Source organism: Hydra vulgaris, chromosome 03 (genome assembly GCF_038396675.1).
Source record: "Hydra vulgaris chromosome 03, alternate assembly HydraT2T_AEP".
Classification (NCBI taxonomy): Eukaryota; Metazoa; Cnidaria; class Hydrozoa; order Anthoathecata; family Hydridae; genus Hydra; species Hydra vulgaris.
This window is the reverse complement of record NC_088922.1, coordinates 61,737,917-61,754,511: the sequence shown is the minus strand read 5'-3', so window position 1 is coordinate 61,754,511 and position 16,595 is coordinate 61,737,917. Positions and strand designations below refer to the sequence as shown.

The 16,595-nt window shown below is 27.6% G+C and overlaps 2 protein-coding genes across 2 annotated transcripts; both read right to left on the bottom strand.

The window, feature by feature from the left end:
• Positions 1–3,889: 3,889 nt before the first annotated feature.
• LOC136078817 (uncharacterized) lies at positions 3,890–4,876 on the bottom strand. The gene has a single exon (XM_065794630.1). It carries the CDS (start codon positions 4,874–4,876, stop codon positions 3,890–3,892), a length of 987 nt encoding a protein of 328 aa, XP_065650702.1.
• A 9,193-nt stretch (positions 4,877–14,069) lies between these two features.
• On the bottom strand, positions 14,070–14,960 carry LOC136078816 (uncharacterized). Its single transcript, XM_065794629.1, has one exon. It carries the CDS (start codon positions 14,958–14,960, stop codon positions 14,070–14,072), a length of 891 nt encoding a protein of 296 aa, XP_065650701.1.
• Positions 14,961–16,595: the final 1,635 nt, after the last annotated feature.

Sequence of the window (16,595 nt, the reverse complement as noted above, 5' to 3'; positions counted from 1 at the left end):
TACAAAGATATTACATCAGTACAAAAAGATTTATGTTCAATTTAAATTATGACCATCAAAACCAAGACATTCTTTGATGAAGTCTGAATTCTTTTATTGAATTGTAATTTGTAGATTTAAGACAGCGTTGAAAAGATTTTTATCCCCCTCTCTGGTGTCTAGTGGTAAAAAAGTTTCTAATCTCTAAATATATCTCTAATATATTTACACTTCATTACGTTACAATTCTGTTACTTAATATAATGCAATGTATAATATACAAAATGTAACATTATAACATGTTATAACGTAGTTTAACAAGTTTAACTAAGTATAACGTAATTTAAAAAATAATGCTTTTTATCAAAAAAAACTCAACATTGCTTTTTAAAGTAAAATAAAACAATTGTTTCTTTAAATATAAACATGTTATTGTCAAGGAAACTCTTACAACTTTATGAAATGATATCACATTGCTTGTATGCTTCCAGTGCAAATTCAGGTAGGTCTTGTTGCTTTTTGATTGCGCCTTTCCATTTTAGCTCCCAAAATTCAAATTCTGAAAAAACTTTCATTAGTTAGACATTCTCATCAACAGTGTTTATGTTGGGCAGCCCTTTCATAAAACTCAGTATATTAGTTATGGATGCTGTTAACTCTGTCTTTGTTTTATTTAATAAATTTCTTGGTATTGCTACATTAAATTCAAAAGAGTTTAAGGTTTCATCAGAAAATCTGAAATGTAAATCTAGAAGTATGTTATCAAATAACGGTAAATAAACATTGACTCTATAGTAAGTTAAAGGATCATTGGTATTGAGGTTTTCGCGATTAATTTGTTTTCCTGTAATTCGTTTAATCTTGATTTTTTAACCTAAATCTTCTAGTAACTTTGATGAAGTCATAAATATAGCATTTAAGTTTTCTTCTGACATCTTTTACTTAATATCTTTATAGTATGTTTAAGAATAGTTTTAGCATATTCATCACCTATATAAATTATACGACAAATTAAAATTAAATTAATAAAAACAAAATTTTTTATTAAAACCAAACCTATTTAATATTTTTCGTAAGTTTTTCAAAACTGTTTTAGAAATTTTCAAAATAGAACGATAGTAATTTACAGTTTTTTATTGTTATCTAATTATATAATAGAATGAATTAATGATGATAACATTAAAATGTTTTGAAACTTTCATCGTTTTTCTTCGATATAGTAAAAATGTTAAAAATGCATCAATCTTTTTGTAATGTAATAGTTTTAGTTTTAGTATTTTTATTTAGTTTAAAAAAAGTAAATTCATGATATTCATATGAACTCCAAACGTCCGCAAAACTTTGTATCCGCCATGATGGTTGGCAAAAAAATGTAAAGAAATATTAGATACAAAAAGCCGATCTGTTGTAATTGATTTAAATTCTTCTTTGCTTACAATTATGCGATCGCAGTATTACGAGAGTCTTAGATTATTTTTGACCCGTATTCTTTATCAGAAAAAGACTGTGAACTAACTAATAACGTAGACGAATGGCCTAAATTAACTTTTGCTGATATATACAGCTATCTAATCAACTTTCCTAGTCAGTTTACAAGTTCTAGTTTAAAATCTTACAAAGGTCTTGAGTCTTACAACTATGTAACTAGTGGTCTTGTTCACAACGTTCTTGTAAAGTTCATTCATGGTGTAAAGTCTATTTATATTGTTACCAGTCGTGTAAGACATGGTCAGAGCATTTTTTCTAAAACTCCAACAAGGGTATGGGTTAGCATTCAAGGAGATGGTGAAGTTATAAATGCACATTGCACATGTATGACAGGTTTAGGCGAAGTCTGTTCTCATATTGGAGCAACATTATTTTATTTAATGTTAACATCTGATTATCGGAAAAGAAATAACGATGATGCTTGTACATCTCAATTATGTGCTTGGTTGCCGCCAAACCTCAAGGAAGTTACTTATTTGCCACTTTCACAAATTAATTTTACCGATCCTAAAAAAAAATTTGAAGCAAAAGTAAAGAACAAAACACGAGCAAAACCTTATTTCGAAAAAGCCTCATCCGTTCCAATTCCAAGTAAATCAGAAATTGCTAACTTTTACAGTAAAATATCATATAATGCAAGAGATGGTGTAATTCTTCGTATAATTCCTGAATAAATATATACCTTTAGTTGCAAAACTTAATACAATCATTTTTAACTTTTACAAAAGAGAATATGAACAATTAAAGTATCATGAACTCGTGCAACTTTCAAATAAAACTTTTTAAGATATAAAAATAACTGAAGATGAAATTAAATTGATTTCAGATCATACAAAAAATCAATCCCAATCAAGTTTATGGTTTAGAGCACGTGCTGGGGTTATAACAGCTAGTAAATTTAAAGCTTGTTGTCATTCAAATATAGCCATGCCTTCTAAAAATTTAATAATGCATATATGTTATCCATTACAAAATAAATTTATTACCAAAGCAACAAAGTATGGTTGTGATAATGAAATTTTAGCTAAAAATTATTTAAAATCGCATCTATTAACAACTCACTAAAATGTTAAAATTTTTGATTGTGGATTGCTTAGAACACCCAGATGGCCACACCTCGGAGCAACTCCTGATGGTATTATGAAATGTACATGCTGTTCTCATGAATACATAGTTGAGATAAAATGTATATTTAAATGCACAAAAAGAAATGCCTTTGAACTGGCAAATAATGATAAAGAGTTTTGCATGGAAATAAAGGATGGAAAACACTATTTAAAAAGAAATCATCAATACTATTATCAAGTTCAGCTACAAATGTTAATTTCAAATATTCCGATTTGTTATTTTATTGTGTATAATGGTGAAGCTAGTCTAATTGAAAAAATTTATGTTGATAAAGAATTCCTCACTGAAAACTTAAACAAAGCAAAAGATTTTTTTATCTTAGCGATATTGCCTGAACTCCTTGCTAAATGGTATTCTAGGAATCATAATACTTTTGTAAATATTGGGGAATTAAAACAAAGTAACAATTTTGAAACAATATGTACTTGCGGTGAAATCAAAGAGACTATTATAATTAAATGTTTCGATTTAACTTGCGTTATAAAAACCTATCATCTTAATTGTCTTGGACTCACAAGCAAACCCATAGGAAAATGGTTTTGCCCATATTGTTGCCACAATTATTTTATTTGATGTTAACATCTGATTATCGGAAAAGAAATAACGATGATGCTTGTACATCTCAATTATGTCCTTGGTTGCCGCCAAACCTCAAGGAAGTTACTTATTTGTTACTTTCACAAATTAATTTTACCGATCCTAAAAAAAAATTTGAAGCAAAAGTAAAGAACAAAACACGAGCAAAACCTTATATCGAAAAAGCCTCATCCGTTCCAATTCCAAGTAAATCAGAAATTGCTAACTTTTACAGTAAAATATCAAGTTCAGCTACAAATGTTAATTTCAAATATTCCAATTTGTTATTTTATTGTGTATAATGGTGAAGCTAGTCTAATTGAAAAAATTTATGTTGATAAAGAATTCCTCACTGAAAACTTAAACAAAGCAAAAGATTTTTTTATCTTAGCGATATTGCCTGAACTCCTTACTAAATGGTATTCTAGGAATCATAATACTTTTGTAAATATTGGGGAATTAAAACAAAGTAACAATTTTGAAACAATATGTACTTGCGGTGAAATCAAAGAGACTATTATAATTAAATGTTTCGATTTAACTTGCGTTATAAAAACCTATCATCCTAATTGTCTTGGACTCACAAGCAAACCCATAGGAAAATGGTTTTGCCCATATTGTTGCCACAAGAAAACCAGAATTTAAAAAAAAAAAGTTTTAAATGAATAAATAAACATAACACTACATTTATGTATTTTTTTATATATTAAAATAAAAGTCAATCAATAGGGACTACTCCACAACAAAGGTTACATAAAGCAGAACAAACAGTTAAAATATCATTTAGTTTACATGTTCCATCATCTGTTCGACTGATTAGTTTATTAGGAAGTATTCCTTGCAAAATTGTGTATTTATTTCTTAAGAGCCCAATTAAACGTTCAACGTGTATTCGTACACGGGCAATCTCTCGAGTCCAATCAACTTCTATTTGAGATAACTGAGACTTTCCTCGTGTAAAAGCAGGAAGTTTTAATTCTGCACAATATAAACCAACGGAATCTGCAATTGTAAAACCTCTGTCTGCTAACACCTGATCTCCAATAAGTAAATTATTTAATATTCCAGAATTTTTTGTAATATAAACGTCAGATACTCTTCCACCCCAAGCTTCTGAAACAAATGATATTGAGCCTTGTGGAGTAATGCCAATTAAAACTTTAACAGTATTATGGTGCTTATATTTAGAAAAAGTTTGAGCTCTAGCTGTCAGATCTTTTGGTTTTTCAATAAAAATCTCAAAACAGTCAATAATAACAATACATTTAGGAAAAAATTCTCGAAAACAAGTTGGCATTGTTCTCCTTAATATATCTCTCTCTGGCCACTTTATTAAAAAGGATAGTCTGCGTGCCATTACAAGAAGCCATTTTTCAAAGATTCGTGATACGGTTGGTTGACTTATCCCAAATCTATACGCTATATCTTGTTCCAGCAAATTAAGACGCAGTTTCATTAAAACAATACAAAATTCTTGCAACTTTGTCATAGTTGAAGCATTATTAGCTGGCACGTAGTTTTCAATTAAGTTAAAAACATGTTTAAAAACATGTATATCAGGAAGACCTGTATAAAATTGAACTTTCTTTTTGTCTTTTATTAGTTTAAAAGTAGCCTCATCAATTTGATTTTTCAATTTTTTGTTTTTCTTGACGAGTGCAGTATTTACATTTTTTAATTTTTGTATAATATATTTAGATTTCATATTTTCCTTTTGAAGAAGTTCAATTTCTGCTTTACTGTCTTCTTTTAGTTTTTTAATTGAATTTTTAAACTTCTCGTTTTCTTCGCTTAACTCTCTTATAATTTTGATAGTTTCGGATTCTTCAACAATTTCTTCTTGAAAACAACTGTTAATACTATTTTCTTCAATAGGCACTTTTTCAGCATTCCTCTTCTTTAAACGATTTGATCTTTCTGAATATATTTTCCTTGATGAATGACATGACATGTCATTAAATTCAATAGGTATACCTTTATTGTTTCTGTTAACATTTTTAATGGAAGGAACAAAGTCAACATGATTTTTATCATCATTTTTTCTTCCTAAAAAATAAACATATATATGTTTATTATAAAAAATAAATAAATATATATATTGTTGTATATAAATATATATACCTATATATGCATGTATTTATATGTAAATTATAAGTGCTCATGTGTTAATGTATTTAACATTTAATAAATTCATACAAAAAGACTTGACTTACCAGTAATAAAATGTTCACCGCAAATGTAAGCCAACTCCAAATTCGGCAAAATCTTTCTCTTTAAGAAAGCAATCCATAACCTCCTTCGCTCTACTTCTTTCGGAAACCTATGAAAAGAAATTGTGCTACATTTAATTTTTCTGTTTCCACAGTATGGTGCGCAACAGCTTTTTACCATTTTTACTTTTGTTTACATATTTTTGCCACCCATCATGGCGGATATAAAATTTTGCGGACGTTCGGCGCTCATATGAATATCATGAATAGTTAGCTGCAGAATAATTTTTTGTATTTTGTTTTTTCTTTTAAAACTTTTTCAATCATATTTTGATGTTTGATATTTCTTATTGGGGTTAGTTACCCCACCACCATACTCTTTTTATCCCCCACCACCTTACTCTTTGTATCCGCCACTGAGTGATATATCATAGTTTTAAATGATAAATCAAGTTTTATCGATATATGATATATCATAGGGTACTACTTTAAATGAGGCTGTAAACGCGTCCCCGCTTATTTTATATCTTTATCATCGTTAGCATTTCTGAAAAATTTAATAAAAACCTTCGGAAAGTTGTTTGATTTTCTGATTCGGAAACCCACTTTTATGTAACCTTAACTTTATGTAAAATGTTTTCTTCTAAGTAAATGAGAACTCCTCCAACTTGTTTCTTAGCATGTCTTTAAAGCAAAATTTTATGAAAATATAGAGGATGGAGAGTAGAATTCTCTTGATGATCTTTCAAAGAATTCCAAGTTTCAGTTAAGCAAATTATATGTAAATTGTTTTCAGTTTCTTATTAAAAAGATATGCAGTTTTTCGATAAAAAATTTGTAAAAAGAAGTTTAAGTGCGCGTAGTAAGTTTATTGTAAATGAATCGAATGTTTTACAAAAAATTTGTAACCAATTAAATTTTGTAAAAGCTAGTTGTTATTTTTTATTCTTCATGCTTACTTTTAAAAACATTAATTGTGTTTTAAAAACATTTTAAAACACTAATTTTACAGAAAAAAAAATGGGTAAAGTATCAAAAGTGTGGTTTTATGCAGACCGAATCGATAAAAACAGGGTGAAGTACAAGCAATGTGAGGCGATTTTGACAGCGAAAGGTGGCAACACAAGCACTATCCGACACCATCTTACTAGAACACATCATATGGATATTGATGGCATAGGCAGTGTGGGCACACCAAACATTTTGTCTTTCATTACAGCTTTGCGGCCTAAAATGATGAAAGAAAGAGAACTAGTTTGGATCAGAAAATAGCAGACTTCATTGCTCGTGATGCACACCCGATAAGTTTAGTTGAAGGTGATGGATTTCTCAGTTTGTTGATCCAGACTATGTTGTTAAAACTCGTTCGACTACCACAAAGCTAAAAAAAAAAGATATAACGAGACGGTCAAGTCACTGAAACTGAAATTAGGCAAGGCACAGTTTGTCGCTTTTACAACGGACATGTCAAAACATTGCATATATGTGTGTATTTGCGCATTGGGTTAACACGGAATGGGAGCTGGAATTTGCAATCTTGTAGACACGAGAATGTCCTGAACGGCACACTGGAGAAAACATCAGTATTTGTTTGCAGGATGCTGCTGACGAGTGGCAAATTCCTGTTCAGAAAATCGCTGCTGCAGTCCATGATAACGGCTCAAATATAAACCGAGCAATGGACTTTCTTGATAAATGGCCGGATCAGCGCTGTTTTGCTCACACGCTACAGTTAGCCATTGGAGCTGGTCTGAAACTTTCAGCAATTGCGAATATGATTCGGACAGCAAGGCAATTGGCTGCACACTTCAAGCGAAGTAATTTAGCAATGCAGGAATTGCGTAACAAACAATTAGCACTGAGATCTAAGCATGATAAAAAAACATTTAAAGTCATCATAGACTGCTCTACTTGATAGAACCCCACGTTGGACATGTTACAACGATTAGTGAAGCTAGGTTGGGTGATTGGAGCCGTACTGTCTGCCCGAAATTTGGTCATTGCTACTGAAATAACAAAGCGATATTATCCGGAAGGATTCATTGTACTACCTGGACCAAGAGCGTCTGTATTAAATCCACGTTATAAGCTTTTAAAATTTTTTGAAGTCCCTATTCGAAATGAAACATACTCCACCATTAGAGCTGAAATGGAAGCTATTGTTATGCCAATATTAGAGGAAAATTTAGAAGTAGTAGCGGAAGAACCGATGCCAAAGCGAGCACGGGATCATTTAGAACCGGACTTACCAAAGGATAATATTTTAGATGAACTAGCATTGCTGTGCACAGCCAACGAAGAGTTTGGACAAATGGATGAATTGGCGTCTTACCTTTCGGAAACGCCATTGACTGTCACTTTTGAAATAAAACGATTAAAAAGAAAGTCTTCAGGAAACGGTATATAATTTTTTTTTTAAACTAATATTTTTCCCGCAACTTTTTTACTTATAAGCTAGGTTTTAATACAATGGAAAAACATTATTCTGAGGTAGCCAACACTTTCAATAACTCAAATTTTTCAAAAAGTGGAGATAGAACAAGATTGTTATAACAGTGCGACATGTCGATATGATTGTTGATAAGTACGAGTATAGACGTCCAATCATTGTTTGTCGGATGTCTTGAGATGTCCAATACCCATTAATCTAGATGCAAAATTATAAAGTTTTAAAAACGACATATTCAAAATTTCTATACTTTATCAATGTTTAATGTTTACAGCCTGTGGAGGTATCAATACACATATATGTTTAAATTCATACCTCCTATATTTTTAAGGTTTTAAGTTTAGAAAAATTATCTAAATGCTTTTTATAAAACCGTTTTTAAATTGTAGTCTATTTATAGTCATTTTCAACAACTAGGAATAAATCTAAGTTTTAGCAAACCAGATGTTTATTAAGTCGGTTTATTAAGTTTATTTTTATTTATTGTTATTTTATATTTATTATTAGTTTTTATTTATTATTATTTTTTATTTATTATTATTTTTTATTTATTTTTATTTATTATTATTAATATTATTTTTGTTATTATTATTTATTAGGCTGCGGAAAACCTTATTTAGATAAAACAGCTTTAAATTTTATCAAGAATACTTTATCATGTTGACTAAATAAGCTACAGAAATATTTGAACCATTTGAAATGAAATATACTAAAGATTCCAATGCATTTAAAATAAAAGTTGTTTACATTATCTAAAAAACTCCCTAATAATATGAAATATGAAATAATGGCATTGTATTTTTTTCATATTCTATTTAAAAGTTATGGAGTGTTAAGAACATATAAAATATAAATAGAAGCATTGGTATAATTTACTTTTGCAAGTAAATGTTTTTGAGCATATTATGTAAATTTAATAGTTGTGTAACTTAACTGGTTCTTTTGATTTAGTTTATAGGAAAAATTACTGTGATGTACTTTATCCATATAAGTACATTCTTAAGAAACAATTATATTATAAAATAACACAAATTATAATAAAATATTGTTATATTAAAATATACAATTTTTAAATTATGTAAAGAGATATTTAAATACACAATCTTAATGCCCCGTTTTGTTAAAAAAAATAAAAACATTAAAACTTTATTTTATTAAATCTTAATAAATACATGAAATCTAATAAATACATGAAATCTAATAAATACATAAAATCTAAAAAAATCAATTCAAAAAACAAAAGCATTTACCAATGTGGTAACTACAACAGCATTTTAATATAAAGACTGATAACAGCCAATTGGTGTTATTGGTGTCACAAACAGCGATATATCTGAACCCAACTTAAAAATACAATGAACTTTAATAGTTACTTTATGCAACTGGTCTTTTTCTAATAACATATTGTTTATATAATATTACTTTAACATCTAGTTAAGAAATATGTTTTTTATATAAACTTTAAAAACCGCTCTAAATAAGAAGCAATTTTTTTTATTATAAGTGTTTTTACAACTTAAATCCGATAATAAAACTTAAATCTAATTCAATTTGGGGTTAAGGAAAAATTATTCTTATATGCAATATTAAAATAATATATTAATTTTATTGATTTTTAGATTCAATTTTATTTTTGGGTACTTCTACAGACGTACTAGACGTACCCTAGATCCGCCCCTGATTTATATTAAATTTATATATAAAATAAAAATTTACGTTCTCAATTTAATGAAATAAAATATTTCGAATCGCTGCGCTTTAAGGCCTTCATAACTATGATTACCAATGCTTTTTTTGCGCCAAAAATATTATAAAATATTTAAATATAAATAGTTGCGTTTATGATAAAAATCTGATAAAATACGACAAACTAAAACACTTTTCTATTTGAATGACTAAACAAGTAGTAATAAAGTTGCCTTGCTAAAATATTTTTTATTTTATATTTATCAAATCCCCAAATTTTAAATATATTATTTGAATAAGTTCAATTCAAATGTCCTCTATTTAGCTTTATTTTTTCAAACTTGGTAATGAATTTTCGTAATCGTTGTCGAAAAAGCGACAACGTCGATGATTTCCAAATTAAAACACTATTTGAGGTATCAGAAGTATTAGGCTATTTATTAATATAGACTAAAAGATTTGTTTAATTGACAGTATGCTTGAGCTGCTCAGTGACGAATACAGGAATTTTGTTGGGGAAGAGAGAGGGGTACTGAAATATTTTTATATTTTGTATCCCATTTGCGTCAAAAAAAAGTCCTCCATTTCTAATATATTTTAGGACTTTGAGAATTTGGTATTGAGGGGGAGAGGATGCATCATCCCCTAACTCATCACTCCCCTTCACTTTCTGGATCCGTCACTGGAGCTGCTCTAACTTTGTTCTTTAAACTTCTTCATATTTTTTTGACTAACCTCCAATTTTAATAGCGGTTGCTTTCAACTTTATAAAAGGTTAAAAAAAAGTTCGAAAATATTCGAAAAGCAAAATCTTTGTAATTTGAATGAATGAAAAATAAAAAGCTATAAAAGTCATTCAATATATTCGATCAGTTTCATGATAAAATTCAACCTAAAACGGGCATATACATATATAAAATATAACGTTTTTCTTTTCTGTTTTATATAAATATTTTACAATATTTACACACATAACTAAAATAAATAAATTTAATACCTTACCTAAGTAAATTTTGGTTTATTAAATAAGTATATAAAAGTATATTTTAAAATCATGCAAGTGCGTTAAAAACAAACGTAAAGCGGTGTTCGGATGAAAAGCTAAAAAATATATAAATAATCAATGAAAGATTTTACTTTTTGTTTCATAAAAGGTTATAATTTAAAAAAATAAAGCTATGTAAGTTATTTAGTATATTCAATGTTCATTATGTTCAATTAATCAGTTTTATGTTAAAATTCAACGTAAAACGGACATATATTTATATAAAATATACCTTGTGTTTTTTCTTTTTTCTTTTTATAAAAATATTCAAAAAATATTAACACACATAAATAAAATAAATTAATTAACTAAATGAATACGCAGACTTTTTTTTCACGTAAAAATAATTTTCGGTTTATTGAATAAGTATAAATAAAAATTAAGTGCGTTAAAAACAAACGTAAAACAGTCTTAGATGGAAAGCCACAACAACAAAATAAAAACGATCTTATCTTTTCTCTTAATTTTAAAAAGTTTTTTACAGCAAAGTTAAATAACAAAAACAAAGCACAATATTTCGTATTGTTTTCTTATAATAAATTTGTATATATAATTGCAAACAATAAGAGTACTTTACTCAAAAAGTAGTGAGTGAAAAATTAACTTAAAGCGGACATTAATGAAAAAGTAAAATTATGAATAGAAATGCTAATAAACGAAAGTTTAGACTCTTAATAACTTAAATGCTAACACTAATATAACAATACTAATAACAATATTAATACATAATTTGCTAACTTAAAAGTTTTCATGTCAAAAATGTTTTAGAAAAACAGTAAAAACAGTTCTGTTTTCTTGGTTCAAAATTAATTGTATATGTTGTATAAGATATACACTTTACAAAATATTGGATTATTTTTTTATATAAAGTACCACTAAACATAAATAGCAAATAAATACTATTTATAAACAATTGTAGCATAGATATAAAAGAAGAATTTCAAACAAACTATGAAAAACAAGATTTTTATAAATGTCTGTTTTAGGACACGTTTTTACTATTAGGAGATATACACTGATAAAAAAAGAAAGTAAAAAGTTTGAAGAGTCCATCAACCAATCGCTTTTTTTTAAATTCTATTTACTTTATAAACAATTTTAAATCTTATAGTCTAAGTTTTAATAACTTAAACCAAGTAACTTAGCTAAAAGTTAATCGCAAAACGCAAAGCGGACAGCAGATTGTCCGCTTTACGAAGCGGTCCGTTTTAGGATGGATTTTTTATACATATATGTCCGCTTTCAGCTTATTTACAAACATATATATATATATATATATATATATATATATAGATATATATATATATATATACATATATATATATATATATATATATATATATATATATATATATGTATATATATATATATATATGTATATATATATATATATATATATATATATATATATATATATATATATATATATATATATATATATATATATATATATATATATATATATATATATATATATAGGAAAAGAGCGGAGAAAAACTCTTGATATTGGTAGTCATTCCAGAATACCGAAAAAGTAAAATTAGAGAATCCCCGAAGATTGACAAAGCAAGAGTTCAGTATGAGATTATTATTGATAAAGTTAAAACAAGAACTTGGGAACCCATTTTGACAAAAATTTAACTGAAGTCATTATTATATTATTTAATTGGTTTTTATATTTGACGTTTTTTAATGTCTTCTGTTTAAACGGTTTGTTTTATGTTATTTTGTAACATTTTATTATTACCTGATGACGCTGACCACAAGAGGTCAGTAAGGGGCTGTTCATATGGATAAAATCACCCCGCCTAACCGGGATAGAAAAACAACCGAGATCCCGGCTGTCTTAATAAACTCTTATAATTCTAACATCGCGTTCATATGTAAAATCATTCACCCCGCCTAGGCGAGATCTCGCCTATGGACTACCGGGATCCCGGTCAGGCGGGGTGAATATTTTGCATATGAACACAAACTGAAAATCACCCCGGCAAGACTGGACAGTTTTATTAAGAAGTTTAATTAGCATTTAACTGTTTTTAAGTTTAAATCGTTAAACCACGTATAGAAGCAAAAATATCTAATAATTGTATAAGTGCTTCTTGTTTTAAACATATCGAATAAATAATGGCGACTGTTGCAATAAAACAAGTTAAAAAGCTACTTTTCAAATAGAATAATGAAATGGTAGAAAATTTGATTGATGCTATTTCTAATTACAAATCACAAATGAGTTACTGCGGTATAGATTTTGATGGCGACAAGCCGTTAATGTATAAACATTTAAGAGATGATATGGCTCAATTGTATTGTAACAGTGATGAAACATGGATGTTTGGTCCTGTCGAGTTTACCACAAAAGGTGATATCGACGATAACGAATATAAAAAACTTTATCAAAAAGAGACTGAATGTATTGCAAAAGGAAGGTCTAGAATTGTTGATAAAGTCAAAGATGTACGACTGAACTTTTCAAAAGCTGTCACTTTAGGAACGAAAAGTGAAAGTGGAAAAATTGTATACGAATTTTATAATAAGTTAATTGAAATTTGGGGTTTTTTCAGAAAATATAAAACCTTTGGTCTTTTGGCATAAAGAGTAGTGAAGTCGATAAAGAAAAAATAAACAATTATAATAAAGAAACTGAATATAATGTTATTAATGAAGAATCTCTTTACCACTGAAATAATTACATCTACACCAAGTTGTAAAAGAAAGACAAATGTTGTTTCTAAACTAATTGATAACAAGAGAAAACATTTAGAAAAAAATTTATCTGCAAGTCAACGTGACAAACTATTATTCGCTGAAGCAAAAGAAGACGCTAAATTTAAGATTGATTTGGTTGAAAGTTTACGTTTATCAAGCGAAAGCTTTGATAAATCACTAGAACAAGTAAGCAATTCCATGGTTAATGTAAGGAATAGCATGTGTCGTTTGATTGAAATATTAGCGATGGCAATGCAACCTATTCAACCACAATATTTGACACAACACCAACCTATTCCAACTTATTACATTTTAACGCACCAACATATTCTCAAAATTTTCAAGATCCTCATCCAAATCCTGAGAAAAAGCAAAAGTAGCGAAACTGTTTTATACACACTTTTTATTACATTTATATTTTTTGCTGTGACTATAAAGAGCATATGTTGCTATATGATAGTATAGTGTTAAAAGATAGTTGTTAGTTTTTTCTAATATGAAACACATCCATAACTTTGTTTTATTAATGTTGTTTAGTAAAGATTTATAGTATTTTACATACTTATTTAGTAAAATACTAATCAAGATTTTGAAGGGGTATATAAAACTAAATATAATAACAAAACTATATATTTTAAACAATAAACGAAACTATATATTTTAATTATGCAGAAAATCAATGCAAAATTCCAAAAAATGCAGAAGTCTGTGATTTTACCATTATAAATGATTTTATGATTAAAGCATATTATTGTTATTAATTTGGCAAACATTCTGAAATTTAAGATGTAAGCAATGTTCATGTGAACTCTCTTTCTGCTGTATTGTTTGAATAAACTGGGTTTGGTTGATTAATATAAGTTTCTTCATTATACTTAATTAGCTGAACTTGGTTATTTACACTGTCAGAATCAACTAATGTTTTGTGTTTCTCACAAAAATTATGTAATACAAATGTAGCATAAACAATTATTGGTACAAGTTCCAATTTAAAATATCCATGCAATACTGATTGAAATGTACCTGGTAAGAAACCATCGCGAAGTTTTTTGTTTTTGGATGAGTTGCAAAATACTTTGCTATCGTGAACACTTCCAAGCCAAACGCATTCTACATCCATAAACATTCCTTTATAATCACATACTGCTTGAACATTCATGGAATAATATTGTTTATAACAAAAATAATCTTGAGAGTTTTCAACAGGACATGCAATTGGCACATACGCACCGTCTATACAACCAAAAGCTTGAATCATGCCAAACTTGGATTCTAACTCAGCCACCTTTTGTCTCATTTCGATTTCTTTTTTCGGTAGAGATATATAGATTGGCCCTAGGTGATAAACAATTTTTTCGCACACTTGTGTAATAATTGAAGAGACTGTATTTACTGCTATCCCAAAGCAGTTGGCTGTCATTATTAAAGAGCCAGTATCCTTAAGATAGTATAGAGTAATTGCAAGCTTTTTTTCTGTGCTCAAAGCTCTGTAATTAGGTGATTTGGGATTAGGTGCTATGAAGGGTTTAAGCTGTTCAGCCAAGTTCATAAATGCACTTTTTGACAATCTAAAATTTTTGAACCAGTAACTTTCAGGAGAAATACCAGATATCATGTTTTTCCACCATTTATCAGACCGTCCAATTTTGTACCAACAGCTACGGGGTTTTTTACTATTTCTTCTCAACATTTTATCTTTAAGCTTTTTAAGGCGAAAGTTTATTTTTCTTAAGAAATTGTTAATTATAAGTTTAATGTGATGCTCGTTTTGTAAAATACGTAATAATATTATACTTTTAATGTGCATCAAATAAGATTATAAAGCTATTATATTAGTTGTAACAATAAGAACTATTTTTTTTTTAACTTCCATTTTTAATTTAATAATTTGCGCGATTATGAAAACAAATGTCACATGATTAAAAACGCTTGGGCGAAATGTTTTTTTCCATATGAACACAGCTGAAATTCATCCGGCCTAACCGGAGTACCCCGGTTAGGCGGGATGAATTTTATCCATATGAATAGCCCCTAAAATAACTTTAATATATTATTATATCAAAATATATTAAAAAATAATTATACACTGCCTTTTCATTGAAATCAACTTATATATTATAAACATATCGTATAACAAGAATATGACTTTTTTTTTAAAAAAAAAATATATATATATATAATTTTCCTAAAAAAAAATAAAAATATATAGAAAGCGCTCTTCTAAGGATTTTTTTCAATGTACGGTTTTTAACATTCGTTATGTATATATTCTGTTAACATTTACAAGCTAATGCTTGTAACAAGAGTAAAATTAAATTTTGTATTTAATAAACGATGTATTTTATAAAAAATCAGATAGCTTGCCCAAAAACTGATAGCTCTTGTAAAATGTTGTTTAGAGTAGCAGCTCTGCTCTCAGACTCATTTAATCTCACAGAGGCCTGTATATTAGATATATATATATAAAGACACACACATATATATATACACACATACATATATATATATATATATATATATATATATATATATATATATATATATATATATATATATATATATATATATATATATATATATATATATATATATATAAACATATATATATATATATAAACATATTTATATATATATATATATATATATATATATTTATATATATATATATATATATATATATATATATATATATATATATATATATATATATATATAAATTTATATATATATATATATATATATATATATATATATAATTATTGAATATATATAAAAATATAAATATATATAAAGATACATATATTTGGAAACCGAAAATAATGTATAGAAACCTGTTGTTTTGACAGTCCAGTTAGAGATATCTAATAAGTTATTTATTTAGACAGCTGAAGGTTTTGCTAGTCGAATGTTAGATGTTTTTCTTCTTTTTTTTGTTGAATAAAACGTTGGCTGCTTAGTTATTGTCTTGTTTGATGGAACCTTACTTTTGATATGTAATTCATTTTGCTTATTTGTTGTTAGGCTTAAGAAAGTCTAGAGTGTGTGTCTAGAGTGCACCATTTTTATTTTATAGCTAATCTTTCCTTTTAGTTAATTTTGTTATTCTTTCATACACTTTGTCTCTGTTAAACTTTAACAAAGCGAACAAGCAATTATCAATTCTTTTATTATGCTTACCTTGCAGGTAACTGCACTTAAAAACTTTTTGGAAAGATTCCATATACATATACCTTCCATATACATTTCCATATACATATACATATATATATTCCATATACATATATATTCGATTCCATTTACATATATTCCATATACATTTACATAT

What these genes read in the sequence shown, in the direction of transcription:
- LOC136078817 (XM_065794630.1), bottom strand. Translation starts at nt 4,876, where the DNA reads ATGAAATCTAAATATATTATACAAAAATTAAAAAATGTAAATACTGCA.
- LOC136078816 (XM_065794629.1), bottom strand. Translation starts at nt 14,960, where the DNA reads ATGTTGAGAAGAAATAGTAAAAAACCCCGTAGCTGTTGGTACAAAATT.